Here is a 16207-nt window from a genome sequence, read left to right on the forward strand (position 1 = left end):
CGGCAATGCCCAGGGCGCCGGGCGGCAGGAGAGTTCAGATCCCGGTCCGGGGGCGCGGGCGGGGCGCAGAGGCCCGGCCTCCGGGGTGCCGAAGGGGGAGGCAAAACTGAAAGCGCCGCGCCGGGGGGCGGGGGCGGCCGGCGAGGGCCCCAGAACTCGTCCTGCCCCCGGCCGCCGCGGCCAATCAGCGCGCCGCCCTCGCTCCTGACAACTATTTAGCAACGCGGCCCGGCTAGAGTTTCCAAAAAAGTTAGAATAACTTCCTCTCCCGGAGACCTCGGTTTTGCACAAGCCGGCCTTGAAACCGGAGCCTTTCGAGCACCTCGGAGAGCGTGTGCTCGGCGACCGCGGGCTTGGCCGGCGGCGCGCGCTCGGCGCCCGGCGCCCCCAGCCCCAAGCGCGCCGGGCGGGCGCCATGGAGGAGGGCTCCAGCCCGCCCGTGTCCCCCGTGGACAGCCTGGGCACCAGCGAGGAGGAGCTCGAGAGGCAGCCCAAGCGCTTCGGCCGGAAGCGGCGCTACAGCAAGAAGTCGAGCGAAGATGGCAGCCCGACCCCAAGCAAGCGCGGCAAGAAGGGCAGCCCGAGCGCGCAGTCCTTCGAGGAGCTGCAGAGCCAGCGCATCCTGGCCAACGTGCGCGAGCGCCAGCGCACCCAGTCGCTCAACGAGGCCTTCGCGGCGCTGCGCAAGATCATCCCCACGCTGCCTTCGGACAAGCTCAGCAAGATCCAGACGCTCAAGCTGGCCGCCAGGTACATAGACTTCCTCTACCAGGTCCTGCAGAGCGACGAGATGGACAATAAGATGACCAGCTGCAGCTACGTGGCCCACGAGCGCCTCAGCTACGCCTTCTCCGTGTGGCGCATGGAGGGCGCGTGGTCCATGTCCGCCTCCCACTAGCGCCGCGCCACCCACGTCCGGACCCGCGCGCCAGGGTAGGTGCAGTGCGCGCGACCGGCGCCCTCCGCAGCGCGGGGCGGGCGGCCCGGCCCGCGCATCCCTCCCCGTGGAGGCCCTGCGGGCCGCGGCGGCGTGGTGGGGTGCTTTTCCTCGCAGCAACGGAAGGGGTCGGTTGGGGAGCTCCCATGTCCCAGGGGCACCCTCGGGGACTTCTGCGAGTTTCCCTGCGGGGTGTCAGTCGGGGCCGAGGGGTGGGGGGCGGTGACGGCCGTGCTTTCCATGTGGCTGCTGCTGTGGGCGCCTGTGTGTGACCGTCGGGAGAGTGGGCATCGGAGGAACGGCCGGCAGCCTGGCCACTGCCCTGTGCGTCGTCCGGAGCCAAGGCCGCCCGGGAGGCTGCCCGAGCCGGGTTGCGCCTGGCGCCGCTTTGCCCTCTTCCCGGGAAGCCGCAGAACCCGTTCGTGGTGCGGACGCTGAGTTTTCGCCGGCGGCTCGAGCAGGGCCTCCCGGCCCGCTCCTCGGGAGCCCAGCCGTCGGCGCCCTGGCCGGCCGGGTGGGCGCAGAGGAGCGGGCCGGCGGCCGGGTTTGCCTTGGGGAGGGCGGGAGGACACTGTCCCGCGCTGGTGCTCCGGGGCCACTGCAGCGGGAGAGCCCGGGTCGGCCCTGCGCCCGGAGCGCGGGAGACAGGGACCGGGCTGAGGCGCGGAGACCAGAGCGCCTAGGCCGGGAGCACGCCCCGGGGGCTCGGAAACCCGCTGCCCGCAGGCAGGTGGACGGATCTCGGAGCTGGGAGCCTCTGGTTGCAGCCTTGAACCTGGAGAGTTTGGGAGGGGGCTCTGCCCGCGCTGCCTCCCGGCGCCCGGCCCGCAGGAGAGCACAAGGGGTCCAGGTTGGGAAACAGGTTTGCGGGCGAAGGGGACACAGCTGCTGAGAGCATTTGGAAACTCTGGTGTGCTCTGGAGGAGCGGTCAGGGAGCCCTGCACCGGCTCACTTTCACCAGACACCTTGCAAGTCCCTTTAGACAAGCTCTAACTCCCGAGGCGCCTTCCATTGCAGAAGGCTTTGTGAGGCTGGTGGGCATTTCCCCTCCAAGGGTTCTCCAGAGCAATGGGAAGGTGCAAAATACTTTGGGGGGGGGGGTTGGTAAAGATGCTTACTACTTAGTATGCTTTAGTTTCCTGCTCATCTTGCAGTGTTTTTGTAAGTCTCTACTTCACACAGAAGGAATTTAGATTAATCCAGAGTGTGCCCCCGCCCGTTCTCCCAAACTTATCTATTTCTTTTTTATGTGGTCCTGTAATATCTGCAAATGTTTTTGCTGTGGTCACAAAAGGCTGATATAGCACAAGTGAATTTTTTAATTTAAGTTTTTATTTCTGTGCCACTGAAAATTCTTTTGATGAAATTGCCCCCCTTAAGATAATGATCGTTTTACAGGTTTTTAAAAGAAAGAATTTTTAGCAGAGAGTAACTTTTGGGAATCTTCTATCTTTGTCAAAAACAGATGGAAAGTATCCCAATCACATATTTCTCTAGGAAAGAAAGTTTGGATTGGCTGAGTAGTAAAATGCTAGAGGGGGAATAATACATTAATTCTGGGTTTTGCTGCCTAAATTATGAGCTTCCATTAGTTAATTCCATTTACCCTTTAGACCATCCATAGTTTACAGCACATCTGAAGTAAGGACAAACAGATGAGGAATGTCATCTTTGTAAAACATACATGTATAGCTTTGTTTAAGGAAATTGTCAACAGAATTATCCTTAAGACTTCCCTCCAGACAATTATTGAAAACAAATACCAGGAGATATTACCTTAATGCAAAATTTAGTAGAATCATTTAAAATTCATTTTAAAATAATTGCATTCCTCAAACTTAGAGAATCAGACATAGATCACAAATAAAGTCATATAAAAATAAAATATTATTTATTTATTTATTATAAGTGTTGAGGGTTTTTTGGGAAAAATCCTTAAAATATAACAGATAACACATTCAGCTGGAGAACAAATAATCTATATGGCGGCCTATTTATTTTTATATACTTGAATATAACTAATTCCAGTAAGCCAATTTCTTTAGATAGATAGATAAGCACTCTCTACAAGAAGAGAAGGGAAATGTGGACATTTTTGATACACCAATAATTCTGGACACACCTTGTTTTTACTTATCAGGCATGTTGGGCAAACATTTTTTTTTTTTTTTGCTTGTTTGTTTTTATCACATTACTCTCTGTGAATATAAATACAATCATGATTGGTTTGATTTCCTGAAAATGTTGCTAAATGACATTTATTATTTGTAATATTTTTAAGAAGTGTTAGTTACATGTATCAGCAAAGAATTTCTAGAACTTTCAGTAAATTGTGTGTGATTTTAATGTCTCAATACAAGATATTTTCACATATATGAAATAAGCTGTGTCCAGATGAACAGCAACAACCACAAAAAGCCTAAATTGTTCCCTTGAAATAAAGAGGAACATAGGAAATGGTGTCCGACTGGTGCTAATATTTATCCTGACTTTCTTCTTTGGTCTGGTATTTAAACATACAAATATACTATAAATCAGGCATCTTTAGACAGTCAGCTGAGTTCATCTAATTGGAAAAATCTCAAAGGAAGTTTTTAATCTCATTAAATAAATGCTGAAGCTTTAGGAACAGAGTCAGGGGCACCTGGCTTGGAGGAAGGTGATGATTATCAGACATTTTTCCTATTCTCCGCTTTGTCATTAAAGAAAACATCTTCCCTGACTCCTGCAATATGCACAGATTTTCAGTAGGTTACTGTACTCAACAAACTACTTTTTTTTTTTTTTCCCGAGAATTTTTAGTTTGGAACTTTGGAGAACAGAGTGTGACCCTCTCACCTTCTAAAAAGTGTGTAAGCCTGTTCCTCCCTGCTGAACATTTACTTCTTGGAGGTGTTTGTTAACTGCTGTATTTGGAATGCTAGCTGGTCTCCAAAGCAAATGAATTCCCCATGGGGAACGTACATGCAGGGAAGATTCTGATTGATCCGAATAAGTGGAATGAAAGACTGAGCTATCTAAAATACAAGTATTGTTTTGTTATAACATCCCCGTCAATAAGATCCAATGGAGGGAGCTGACCTCTGTGATGTGGGTATATTGTTCTTTAAGGGTCTGTGGTTATTCTTTCAACCTTGCATGAAGAAGTCTTGCTAAGTATCTGGCCAGTGCGGTCGGGGGATGGAGGGATGGGACTTTGAGAGTGGCAGTTTGAGGTCATTTGAAATATAGTACTTTATTGAGGTTTTCTGAAAACTGTACTATTTTCAGACAAGTCTTGAGCATGAAAGAATTGAGTTTCCATCATCCTTGCTTCACTATATTCTGGGATGGACGGCACGGATGCCAGATTCCTCTTGCCTGGCAAAAAAGACCATAAAGTAAACTCTTTCTGAGCAGAGCACTATAACTCATAACTTTAGTTTAAATCTGGGCTTTAAAAAAAACAAATATTTTAATAAGCCAATTTTAAAGGCTGAACTTTTATGACAGTTTTTAAGCTTAGTATTTATATTAATCTATTCTCACTGGTGTCTTTAAAAACTCTGTGAATGCGTGCTGGAATGTCTGTTTATGTTTGTGTCTTTTCCTGGGAAAGGATAAATGTGCTGCAGAAAGCAAACCAAATGCAAAGTTCTCCACCAGCAAAGAGTCCACAAATGAGGCAGTGAAACTCAAAGAAGAGGTGAGTAAGTTACTGTAGCCAAGAAGCAGCCATAAAGAAGGAGAATCTAAGCGATATGGACAAGATAGAATAGTAAAATCAGAAACTGTTTAAGTAGATAACTCTGCATGGTTACCAGAGTCTACACATGTGATAAAATTGTATAGAATGAAACACACACACACGGCACTTAAAACTGGTGAAATCTGAGTAAGTTCTGGAGATTTTATCAGTGTTAATTTCCCAGTTGTGACATTGCATTATAGTTTTGCAAGATGTTACCATTGGGGGAAACTGAGTAAAGAGAATAAGAGACTCTCTGTGCATTATTTCTTACAACTTCATATGAATCTACAGTTATCTCAAAATAAAAAGGAAAGGATATCCCACAAGAACTTAAAATTTTTTCTATATTCAAACAAGCAAATTATATAAGGAATTATTATGCCTCATCTCGGAGTAATAAGCTAAAAATGTGGTTTGAGCCCAAATCCACTTTTTTCCTGATGTCATTTGCATTTTGTACTTCTTTTCAAAATATGAGGAATTTCAAAACATTTCCACTATATAATTAACAGTGGTTCCTTCTTATCCTTGAATAGAGTAGAATCCCAGAATTCTGAGAGGAGAAATACCAATTAATACTTTTTTTTTCCTATACTAAGAAACAAAATATTTTTCAAAGAAATTTTAGGAAATATTTACCTGAAACTGACCCAACAAATGCTTTTAAGATACTAAGCCTACACTGACATGCATGAAACACACACACAATTCTAAAACCCATGGTTTGTAAAAATTACTCACCAAGAGGTGTAGAGATTAAAGTTTTAGGACCTAGAGCCATACACGCAGGGAGAGGAGAGAGAGAGAGAGAGAGAGGGAGGGAGAGATCAAACCCTAAACTCAGTCATGGTTATTTGAAAGTAATCTTTGTTTGTGCTAGGAACATACTTTGTGTTTGGTTCAGTAGTAAAACTTTGAATGCAATTTAGTTATATTAAATGTGCCTTAATTTAATGTTTGTTTTGGAGTGGGATACAGTGACATTACGATGTGATTTTCCTGCTGATGTCAACTAGATCACAATCGGGTTTGTCTTCAGTGATTACTAATGGTGGTCGTGCTCAAGGAGACTTGAGTCAGGAACTGGAAAAGCCAGCACGTAACCTCATTCCAACATGAGAGAGATTTTTAGTGGTTAATTGAAAATAGAGTTATTTTGAACCAAAACAGTGTTTTATGTGCTTTAAATGTCTATATTGTTTTTCCTACAGCTCGATTGTTCAGAATAATGTGAGCCTGTGATTATGTGTAAGAAGTCGGTGGTTGAGAGTGCTTCGTGCATGGGGTCTATGGAGACCGTTATTTTGCTTAGCACCCGTTTCCCATCCCCATATGCTTTCCTCCGTTACTTGACCAGGGGAAAATTTAGATGACCCCAGCTTCTTGTGACACCTTCCGTAGAACTGTAACTTTACTTCTCAAATCCTAAAATCCATACCTTTAAAATTGGCACACCGCCCTTTCTGCAGATCAGAATTTCCCCCTCAGTTAAATGAAAGGGATAACCCAGAGAGCTTTCAGTTATCAAAGTCAGCTCTTCTGGAAAATACTTTTTCTTTTTAGCTCACATCCAGCCTTTTAAAAAAAATGGTCACCTGCGTCTTTTGGGGGAGAATTGCAAACTTAGTTATGTTGTCTGGCATTAGATTCATATTTCCCACTGTTTAATTTTGACAGAGAGTTCACATTTGTTTTTCTGAACGTGCAGATCTGGTGCGTGACTGACAGGAAAGATTTGGGCAGAAGCCTTGATTTTGATTAACCCTTTGATGGTGATCAAACATCAAATCCCAACCCCATAGCTGAGGTCTGTGGTGTGGCCATAGCCAGAGCCTTTCCTGAGCATCAGCTAGCGCCACTCCGCACAGGACGACGGAGGGCAGGTTTTTAGCTTTTTGCTTCAAGAGGGGAGGAATAGGAATCCTTTCTCTGACTTCCCCTTGGAGAAAAATATGTCCACACTTTGCTGTTGCTGCTGCCCTTCTACCACTATACAAATAAAATGCCACATGGACTTTTCTGTTAAATTCTCTGAGTGTGTCCCTCCTCTTAAGAGATTCAAGGGTTTTTTTTTTTTTTTTTTTGCCTGCTTCAGCGGCAAGTGGGGCTCCAGAAGGGACAGCTTGTAAAATAAACAAACTCCCTAAAAGAAAACAGGCCAATAGTTTATAGTCTCTGACTCTATCTACTGCCACGGTGGATTTCTCTGTGTGTTCTACTTTGATTTAACATTCTGGAAGTCAAAATGCAAGCAGGCAGCGTCTTCCTTCAATCAAGAGCTCTAGAAATAAAGATTGAGTTGCTGTTTCCTTTCCTTAATCTCAGTTCTTAAAGTGGATTTGGCTTGCGGGGAGTGCAGAGGGATCAGAAGTCAAAAGCCGTTTGCCTTGTTTGACTCTTTGGACCTGGGAGTGCAAAGTGCCTGTTAGCCAGAGAGGTCTGGCTCAGTGGAGGGTTAGAAGGCAAGCTAGCCTTCGGGGTTAGCAAGATCTCTACTGACTTCCAGAAAGCTGTGTGAACTTAAAGTCCCGCTCTTCATGAGACTGCCTTGATAAATACATAGTGAGGTGTTTTTCGTTTCTTTGGGAAATGCCTGGATTATTGTAAATTGGAAAGGAAGGGAGAGAGAGAGAGGCATGATTTTCTTTCTCCAGTTGAGCCCTGTCTCTTTCATGGGATTGATTTGCACAGATGAACAGCATCTCCACTGAAGATTGATTTTCCCAAATTTAAACCATTCCAAATTGCGTATGACATATCTATAGGTTCCTAACTAATCAAAACTGATTTTCCTCTCTTTTGTGATGTCTGTGTGCGTGGGTGGGGCCTGAGAAAGAAAGATTTGATCCTTTGCACTTTTTTTTTTTTTTTTTTTGCTACCTGGTGAGCATTTTTTCTGTAGCCATGCCCTCTGCCACCCACCCCTACACCCAGCATTCCCTCTTGTATTCTTTAGCGGAGAAAGAATCTGTATTAATCTGTTCACTATTAGCTGAGGCCCATGTAGGTTTTCATAGTATAATCAGGAATAAAGGATGAACAAAAAGCCCATCATCAGATTCTGGCAATAGCACAATCACACCCAGGGGTCTCTGAGTTGAGGGGTTCTGGGGGTTTGGGAAGCGCCCAGACCCCCCAGACCCCACCTCCATGCTGGGTGACCCCCTCTCCTTAGCTGCCCATCATTACTACTTTCCAAGAAAGTCTTTGCATTGATACTAGAACGAAAGTGTCCCAAACAGATATCTGTACCCCAGGAAATCTGGCGTATCCTGTTTTTGTTGTTGTCTCTTGGGCGACATGAGCGACTCCCACCACCCAAAACCGCATGGGTGGGGACCGTGTGGTGGCCCCCTGGGCATGCGCTGGTGTTCTGTGGCATCTTTGCCGGCCGAGGCGGGTCTCGTGGAGTTGCTGAGGTGTGATGAGGAGCCCACACAGTGAAGCATTTTAAGGGCAGGATGAACTTGAGGCGATTTTGTTGGATGTTAAAGTGTGGCCAATTCCCAAAATCTCATTTAGACTGCTTTTTGAGCATAGGGATTGTCTTTTAATTAAACAACATGCATCAGGTGAGCACTATGATCTATTTATCGGCTCATCTCAAATATTGTTATTATGCTCTATTCGTTTTTGTTTTATGACATTTCAAAAACGAACCATTTCCTATCATTTCATTGTTGAGCAGTTTAATCTCCTCGTGTGTCTCCAGAGACTCCATAAACATTAATCTAGCAGCTTACAATTTATAATATGGATGAGGCAACTTTTTCAGGAGTGACAAAGTAAGAGAAAATGAGGATGTGAGCAGGACGCATGCTGTGTGGAGACTCTCACAAGGAACGGGGCAAGTGAGGGGATCAGGGCCCCTTAAGAAGAAGACAGAAGGATCCAGGCTTATGTGCCAACATGCCTTTCCCTCTGTGGCCTGCTGCGCATGGATCCCTTCTTCCCTCAGTCTCCCTCAGAAATGGAGAAGACATGTTTTATCAGAATAAGCACGCTGCCTGCCTTCCCAGAGAAATGACCCTTCATAAAAACCCAGCAAGGCCACCTCAATTCTTCTGCCTTAATGCCCCAGGCAGGAGGCCACTGGGGGCCAAAGCAGGGTCCCTGAGAGGCGGTCAGGGGTGGACATCTGCTCCACAGCAGGGTGGGGACCCTAGGATCAGCCTGGGTTGGCTCTGCCGTCCTAGGCTGCTCGGTGCTTCTGCGTGACTTGGAGGGACCCTCCCATGACAGAGGAGGGGAGCAAGAGGAGAGACCGTGCAGACCATTTGCAAAGAGCTGTGCATTGCTCTCCAGCTTCCTGGGCATCTGGCCTGGGCAGCCGGGACCTGCTGGTGGGCCCAGCCTGCAGATAGTGCTGATGAACGTCCCAGCGTGAGCCCAGCGGGGCTCAGCCTTGGCCGGGGCTAATGCAAGCACGTGGTAACTCAGCATTTATTCCTCCTCCTGGATTTCATGCTGTAGCTACCCTACAGCCAAATTCTACATGAAAAGCCTCTGCTCATCTAAAGACAGCCTCCGGAAGACAATCTCAACCTCCCACCTCCGAGGTTGGCAAGGCACCCAGAACCAGCCTGGCTTTGCCGAGAGAAGCCAAAGGACCACATTGTCCCTCTCACAGAGCATCGTTCTGCTGGAGGCGCAGAACTCGGGAACCGTGATAACACGTCACTTTCCCAGATGACAAACTTCATCCTCCTGGAGCCTTCCGCAGACCTGTGTCTGAACCAGGGTCTTGGGCAGCCAGCTCGTAGTGAACAGTTTTGGAGAGAGACAGCAAGTATCATTTTGTATTAATTACATAATTTCACATTTTCCGAGAAGCAGGAGGAGAAAGGGAGGGTGCTCAGAGCTTGCATTTCTGGCCCCCTGTGCACACCCATGCTGTCTCCTGCATGATTCTGCACGTGGGGGGGCCATGATCCCTGCATTCTGAGGGCTTTTCGATGCCCAGGACGACTTGTAACCAATGCGACTCTGCACAGCGGATTTTGCAATTTATTGAAGTCACTATTTCCAGAATAAATCATATGGAGTCCTTTCCCTTAGTGAACTTCTCCTACATGGTATTTTTCTATTTGGGGGAATTTTAATTAGATGGAAACGAAAGGCTGTTGCCTTTGTAGGAACAGCTTAGGCTGCCAAGTTAATCTGTGGGGCAAACCCATTGTCTTATGTCCAGGGGGTCAACAGGACTTCCCTGAGGTTGAACTTGGGGTGGGGAGCACTCCTGCTCTCAGCCCACGGTTCTGTGTGGCTTAGGCCAGTTATAGCCTCTCTGGGACTCAGTTTCCCTCTATCTAAAGTGATGGAGGGGGTTTCTGATACCCTGCAGCTGTCCGTATTCTAGGAGTCAGGGTGACCCAGCCTCTCCCCACTAGCTGTAGGCGCTAAAAGAATTAAAAGCCGGGTCTCCACAGAAAATGTGTGCACGTCCGCTTAGGGCAGCACTCCTCACAACACCTCACAAGGTGAAAACGATCCGAATGTGTGCCTGCTGAGGGATTAAGGAAAACGTGGGTTAGCCCTGCAGGGGAATTGCTGTTCAGCCAGAAGAAGGAGCGAAGGACGGACTCCTGCCAGAACAGGGAGGGACCTTGCAAACATGATGCTAAGTCAAAGGAGTCAGACACGAGAGACCAAATATTGTGTGAGTCCATCTACACGAAAAATCCAGAATAGGCAAAAGTGGATTCGTGGCTGCCAGGGCCTGGAGGAGGGGGATTGGGACATGATTGCTTAATGGGTGTGGGATTTCTGTTCGGGGTGATGAAAAAGTTCTTGAAATAGATAGTGTTGATGTTTGCACAATAGTGTGAGCGCTGTGCACTTGATCCCCTGGATTTTATACTTTAAAATGGTCAAAATGATACATTTCGTAGGATATGTATTTTACAACCCCCAAACAATCCTGTGACTCAGGCCGTAACCAGCAGGACGTGGGGTTGAGGGGGTGCCACACCTTCAGCTTCCCCCCACTCTCCAGAGGCGCTGTCCCATTTCCCCACATGACTCTGTGTTTATCAGATGATTGTCCACCTCAAGTTGTCCCTGCCTGAAACTTCTCTTTCTCTTTCGAAATCTATTTCCTAATTCAGTCCCCCCACCCTCAAGAACCTCAGACAACTCTGATAACACACTGCCTTTCTCCCCCCACCCTCTGATTTTAGTGGCAGGTCGATCATCCCTCTGGAAGCCCCTCCGCGTGGACCGTGTTCTCACGTTCTTGGGGGTGGCAGGCGGGGAGGGGGTGGCCCCAGGTTCTGCGTGGTTTGCAGTTGACCCAGCAGACGAGAGCAGGGGCATTCTCCCCATCTGTCGTGAGGGTGGCCCACGAGCATTTTAACCCACCCAGCCATGGGCTCCCTAGAGCCCAGGGCCTGTCGGCGGACCAGACCATTTCAGGCAGAGAGACCCTCAAGACGATGATGCTGCTGCCATGGGGGACATGATGATTCCTGAAAAGGAATCTGGCTCGGGGCTGCTCTTCGAAGCGAATCCCTCTTTTTCTGTAAATACCACTTTCCTCAGGGCTGGGAATGGAGAAAAGTGCACTGTGAGAGTGGTCCCCAGAGATAGGGCGCAGGCAGGACCATGGCATGAACTCATTCAGGGTCAGTTGGGTGGGTTTTCTCTCCTTTATACTTTTTTCTCTCCTTCCTCCCCTGATCTGTTAACCCTTGGTGTGCCTCCTGATCCACCTGTGCCCTGGGGACCCAGTAGGAGGGAGGGGCAGCAGAGAGGCTCTCCCAGGGCTTCCTCAGCCAGGATCCCCTTCTGTTTCATGTTTAAACACTATCACCTTCGTGGTGTTATGCAATCAGCATTTTGAGACGTTCACAGAAACCCCAGAGATCGTGCTGGGCTCATGGATTGTTTGTGTCTTGAGAATCCAGGCAGAAGGGCTCAGAACTGGGAGCAGATCCCAAAGAATCTTAGCCAGGAGCGTCAGGTTGCCCAAAGCCAGGGATGCTACTGTCCCTCCATTCCTGGTCCTCTGCCCCGCCAAAGGGAAAACCAGCAGGGAGGGAGACAGCGATTCCCCAAATGCCGAGAAAAAGGACTCCAGAGAGAGAGAGGGCAGGATGGGATTTGGTTGTCCACACCCCTAGCTGTGCACCCGGCCTGACAGGAGCCTGGGTCACCTCCTCAAACCAGGCACATCTTGTCTCGGGGACCCCATCTGTCAACACCATGTATGTTCTCGGCCGCATAGTGGACATGCTTTGATATCTCAGTGTGGCACTCACATTTACAGCACGGCACACTCGCTGAGGACGCTCTGCTCCTCTCTCTCTCTTTCTGCTTCTTATAACTGAAGGGGAGACACGGGCATGCCCACGCGTGCGCTGTAAGCCGTGGGGCCCTGGGGCCAGCATGCCAGTCAAGATAGGGCCCAAAGAGGGGCTCTCTGTCCCTTGATTGTGCAGGTGGTTTTCAGAAATAAATACCATCTGGGTAACATGAACGAAGTTTGGCACCCTGGGTGCACAATACACAGGGTGCCCCTCCCACCCACTCCCCTGTCCTCTTACAGTCCCCAGAGCAGGCCAGGCTTTGGTATCACAATGTCCGCCCACTCAGCTTCTCCCTTAGCACATCTGTTGACGACGCTCATAGAAAATCAGGCTTCCTGGTGAATCCAAGGGGATGCATTTATATTGCTCCATCAACGCCCCATAGTTCTGTGCAGCATCAATCACCTACAATGTGTGGCCCGGCCATAGATGGAGTGCAGCAGGGACACCCAGGTCACTGTCCCACAGAACCCATCAGTGAGCATGCAGGGAAATTAAGTGACGTTTACCCATGGGGACCCTTCACAGCCTCTGCTTCCTAAAGCTGATCTTTCAAAGTAGAGCAAACACAAGTTATGAAGGAAAAAAAAAATAGCTGATTAAGTTAAAATTTGAATTAAAAAAAAATCTGTGATAACCAAAATCTTTAAATGAGCCAGGAAGGAAGTATTTACAATGTATTGTACAGTGAGGCAATATTCCTACTAGACAAAAAGCCCTTAAAAATCCAAAGGAAAACAAATAATCACCCAGCAGAATGTAAGGGTGAAAATACGAATTTACATTCGTTGTCCAATAAACATAGGAAAATTGTTCAACTTCAACAATAAACCAAGAAATTAAAAATACACGGGAGGATACTATTTTTTTTTTATTAATTTGGAAAAAAGATAATGATAATCCTCAGCATTGAGGAAAACATGGGGGAACCGGGCCACCTTGTCTCTGACATGAGAAGATAAATTGTAAAACCTTTGTGAAGAGACTTTGGCAATAGATAAGGAAAGATTTTAAAATAGGAAAGCCCATTTGAGCAAGCAACTGCACTTTTAGTCACTGTCCTGAGTGAAGAATGGTGGGTCTGCCTAGCAACAAAGAGATTCCTATCAGCTTTGCTAATATTAGCGAAATACTTCAAATGTCCTGGGAGGTTGGTTGAGAATACACTGTGGTTTGTCCGTGTACTGGAACACTATACAGTCAGCAAATTTCGTGTCGTAAACACGTATCTGATAAATGAGGGAAATGGCCCCACAACAGAACAGAGCATAAGACCCCGGGTTGAAAATCCCAAGTGCTTATGCCTGCATGGGTGCATCTGTCCCAAGAGCGAACACCCCTAGACCGAAATGTGAGTCAAAAATCTTCCTTTCCTTCTTCATATTCGTATGGTTTTCCTTTAGTTTCCAAATGTTCTGCAAATGCCATGTCTTACTTTGGCAGTTTGAGAAAACAGGGCTTTGTAAAGATAGAGGAGAGGGTGCACACCAATCAGTCCTTGGTCGGGACTCCGTCTGGCCCTCCCCACGCCCCCTGCGTGGAGCTCTGCGCCTGCACCACAGCCTTCCTTCTCCCCTAGCCGCACCTTCCTCTTAAGACGACAGCTTTGGTTCTGCCCGAAGTCATGTAAGAAAGGAGCCTTGGTGGCTCAGTCGTGAAGCGTCTGCCTTGGGCTCAGGTCATGATCCCAGGGTCCTGGGATCGAGCCCCGCATCGGGCTCCCTGCTCGGCGGGAAGTCTGCTTCTCCCTCTCCCACTCCCCCTGCTTGTGTTCCCTCTCTCGCTGTGTCTCTCTGTCAAATAAATAAATAAAACCTTAAATTAAAAAAAAAAAAAGGAGCCTAGAAAAAAAACCTGTGTTTGTATCTTTTGCAATGCATGGCTCAACACCCTGACCATTATTTTTATGCAGTGCCTTAGTTTCACTTGATACATTTTTCCAGAATGTATCAGCATGGCCCAGTCTGGGTCCCCGGCAGATTGCAGCTTGGGGTGGCCGGGCTGTGCGCAGCCTTCCTGCAACTCCAGCAATTAGCTTGTCCTCGTCCTTGTCCCCGAGTGGGCCCCCACCCTCTGTGTGCTTTCTGCATCCTTGCTTGATTTTGGTTTGTGAACTCTTCTCTGTGTATATGGGGATAAATGTTCTTAATCAGAAGGCAGTCCAGATTTGTGGAAGTGGAGAAAATACAAGGAACTCAGTAACTATGCTCCTAACCGAAACTGGGAGGAGGAAGAGTAGGGAGGAAGGAATTCCTCCTCACCTTCTGGAGGCATTGGAATTCACTGATGATTAGAATGAGAAATTAAAATCACTCATCCCTAGCTCCCGGCCTTGTGTGCTGACCAGCCCGCGAGTGCTCAGGCCTGGAGGGGAGGATGGGCGCCAGGGGAGTCACCCCCATCCCTGCAGGCCAGCTCCTTCAGAGCCCCTCGCCCCAGTTCTTTCCAGCCTCCTCTGAAGCCTGCATCCCACCTGCACCTTCCAGGGGGCCCAGACCAGCCCCTGCCCCCGGGCAGAGCCCCAAGCAGAGCCCCAGGCTCCCAGTCTCACATTTCCTTTCAGATTCTCAGCCCTAATCTAATTTGCACTAGGCCTGCCTTCTTTTACCCCTGGGCTGCATTTGATGCATACTTCTGGCAAATTCTGGGACCACACTTGCCAGATGACCAAATCCTTTTCAGAAAGATGACTGGGATATTTGTAAGTTTCCACCGCGGCCGGGCGGAGCGGCCTGGGCTTTGGGAGGTGGCGGGGAGAGCCCCGGGCACGAGCGCTCCAGGCCATCTCTGGTCTGTATTGTGGCCGTCCACACACTGCGAAGCTAGCTGGGCCTTAATCCTCATTCTGAAACCACAGATACCTTTTGCTGTCAAGACATAAAGAAACCAAGAGGTTAACGGCCGGGTGAGTCCCTGCCATGGGCCTCCTGCATGAATCAGAGCCGACTGCGGAGCAGAGCGGGTGACTCACAGGGATGGCTTTTTGTCTTCTGGCTGTGCAAATAAACAGCAGGAAGGTTTGAATGGGAGGCCAGGAGTGCAGGGCAGGAGGGGGCTCCCAGCTCCTGAGGGCGGGCCTGGGCAGGGGGGAGCGTGGGCACAGGCCCTGGGGACTGAGACTGGGCAGAACCAAAGCACAGAGGCTGGTGCCCATGGGGCCCAGAGGGGTCAGGGGGAGGTGAGTGCTGGCCTCGGATGCTCTCCAGAGATGCTGAGCCAGGATCCACCCTGCCCTGGGGTCCACATCACCCTCCACTGGCTCAGAAATGCCTGTTGGGGACATGCCTGCAAGCGGTTGTCCTTCTCTGAGCTCCTGTGCACCAAGGAAGGCGGTCCTTGGGGTGTCCCCTCCTTTGGGACCCTCTGCAAGGTCCAGAGTGCGAGGCATATGCCGGGGCCTGGCCTCAGGATCCATGGTGGGGGTGGCTGGGGGCTCTGGAAGGCCCACAGGGTGCAGCTGGGGTGACACCAGGATTTAGCAGTGCCTCGGTGGTCTCCCCCACCCAGACCTGGCTGCAGAGTGGTCTGAGGCGCCTCCTCTTCTCCAGCTCCAAACTGGTAGAGAGGGTGGAGAGACCTTGCCCACGGGCAAAGACCAGAGTGCCGACAGCCGAGGCTCTGGCCTTGTTCACGATGGACCACAGCACTTGGCTGGTACAGTCTTTTTAATCCTGAAAACAGCCCAGTGAGGTTGGTGCTCTTACTCCCGTTCCCCAGATGGGAAAACTGAGGGGCCTTAGGTGGCTCAGCCGAGGGCATCCAGCTAGCAGTGGGCGGAGCCAGGAATTGAACCCAGGCAGTCTGCGCTTTCAGCCGATGGTCTAGAAAGTGAGCTTCCCCTTCTTCGTCAAATATGGCCCAGCTTCCTGTCCCTGGAACGTGTTGTTCCACTGGACATCTCTGGTTCTGACAAGGTACTGGCCCCAAACGCAGCAGGCAGTTCTTGGAGAGGGAGGGAGAGGCCTGGGCCTGGGTCCTGGCTGAGCCTATGTGGCATGTCCTACGCCCTTGGCCCCTGCTTGCGGGTGGCTCAGCCCGTGCATGGCCGGGCGGAGGCTGAGCTTGCCTCCCCGGCCACCCCGCATACCTGTGCATTTTGGTATCAGGATTCAGCGAGGCAGGATGAGCACCGTTCAGCCTGGACACAGGGACCCCTGGGTTCAGAAATGGGCAGATTGCCCCTCTCCCCTCCCGGGCATCTCTTGGCCCTTAATGCCCACGGAGTAAGCCTT

At 49.3% G+C, this 16207-nt stretch overlaps 1 protein-coding gene across 2 annotated transcripts in view; it reads left to right on the top strand.

Annotated features, from left to right (window-relative positions):
• The first annotated feature begins 225 nt into the window (after positions 1-225).
• Positions 226-16207, top strand: part of TWIST2 (twist family bHLH transcription factor 2) — a 50425-nt gene continuing 34443 nt past the window's right edge. The window contains exon 1 of one of the 2 annotated variants that reach the window (XM_045867618.3): positions 226-750. In XM_045867618.3, coding sequence (XP_045723574.1) covers positions 416-750 — 335 coding nt within the window. In that variant the 5' untranslated portion in view covers positions 226-415. Of the gene's footprint in view, positions 934-16207 lie in introns of both variants that reach the window. The other variant, XM_045867617.3, reaches the window with a different exon arrangement.

This window comes from Mirounga angustirostris, unplaced genomic scaffold (genome assembly GCF_029215605.1).
Source record: "Mirounga angustirostris isolate CCGP_5_RB_7025 unplaced genomic scaffold, mMirAng1.0.hap1 SCAF_3, whole genome shotgun sequence".
NCBI lineage: Eukaryota > Metazoa > Chordata > Mammalia > Carnivora > Phocidae > Mirounga > Mirounga angustirostris.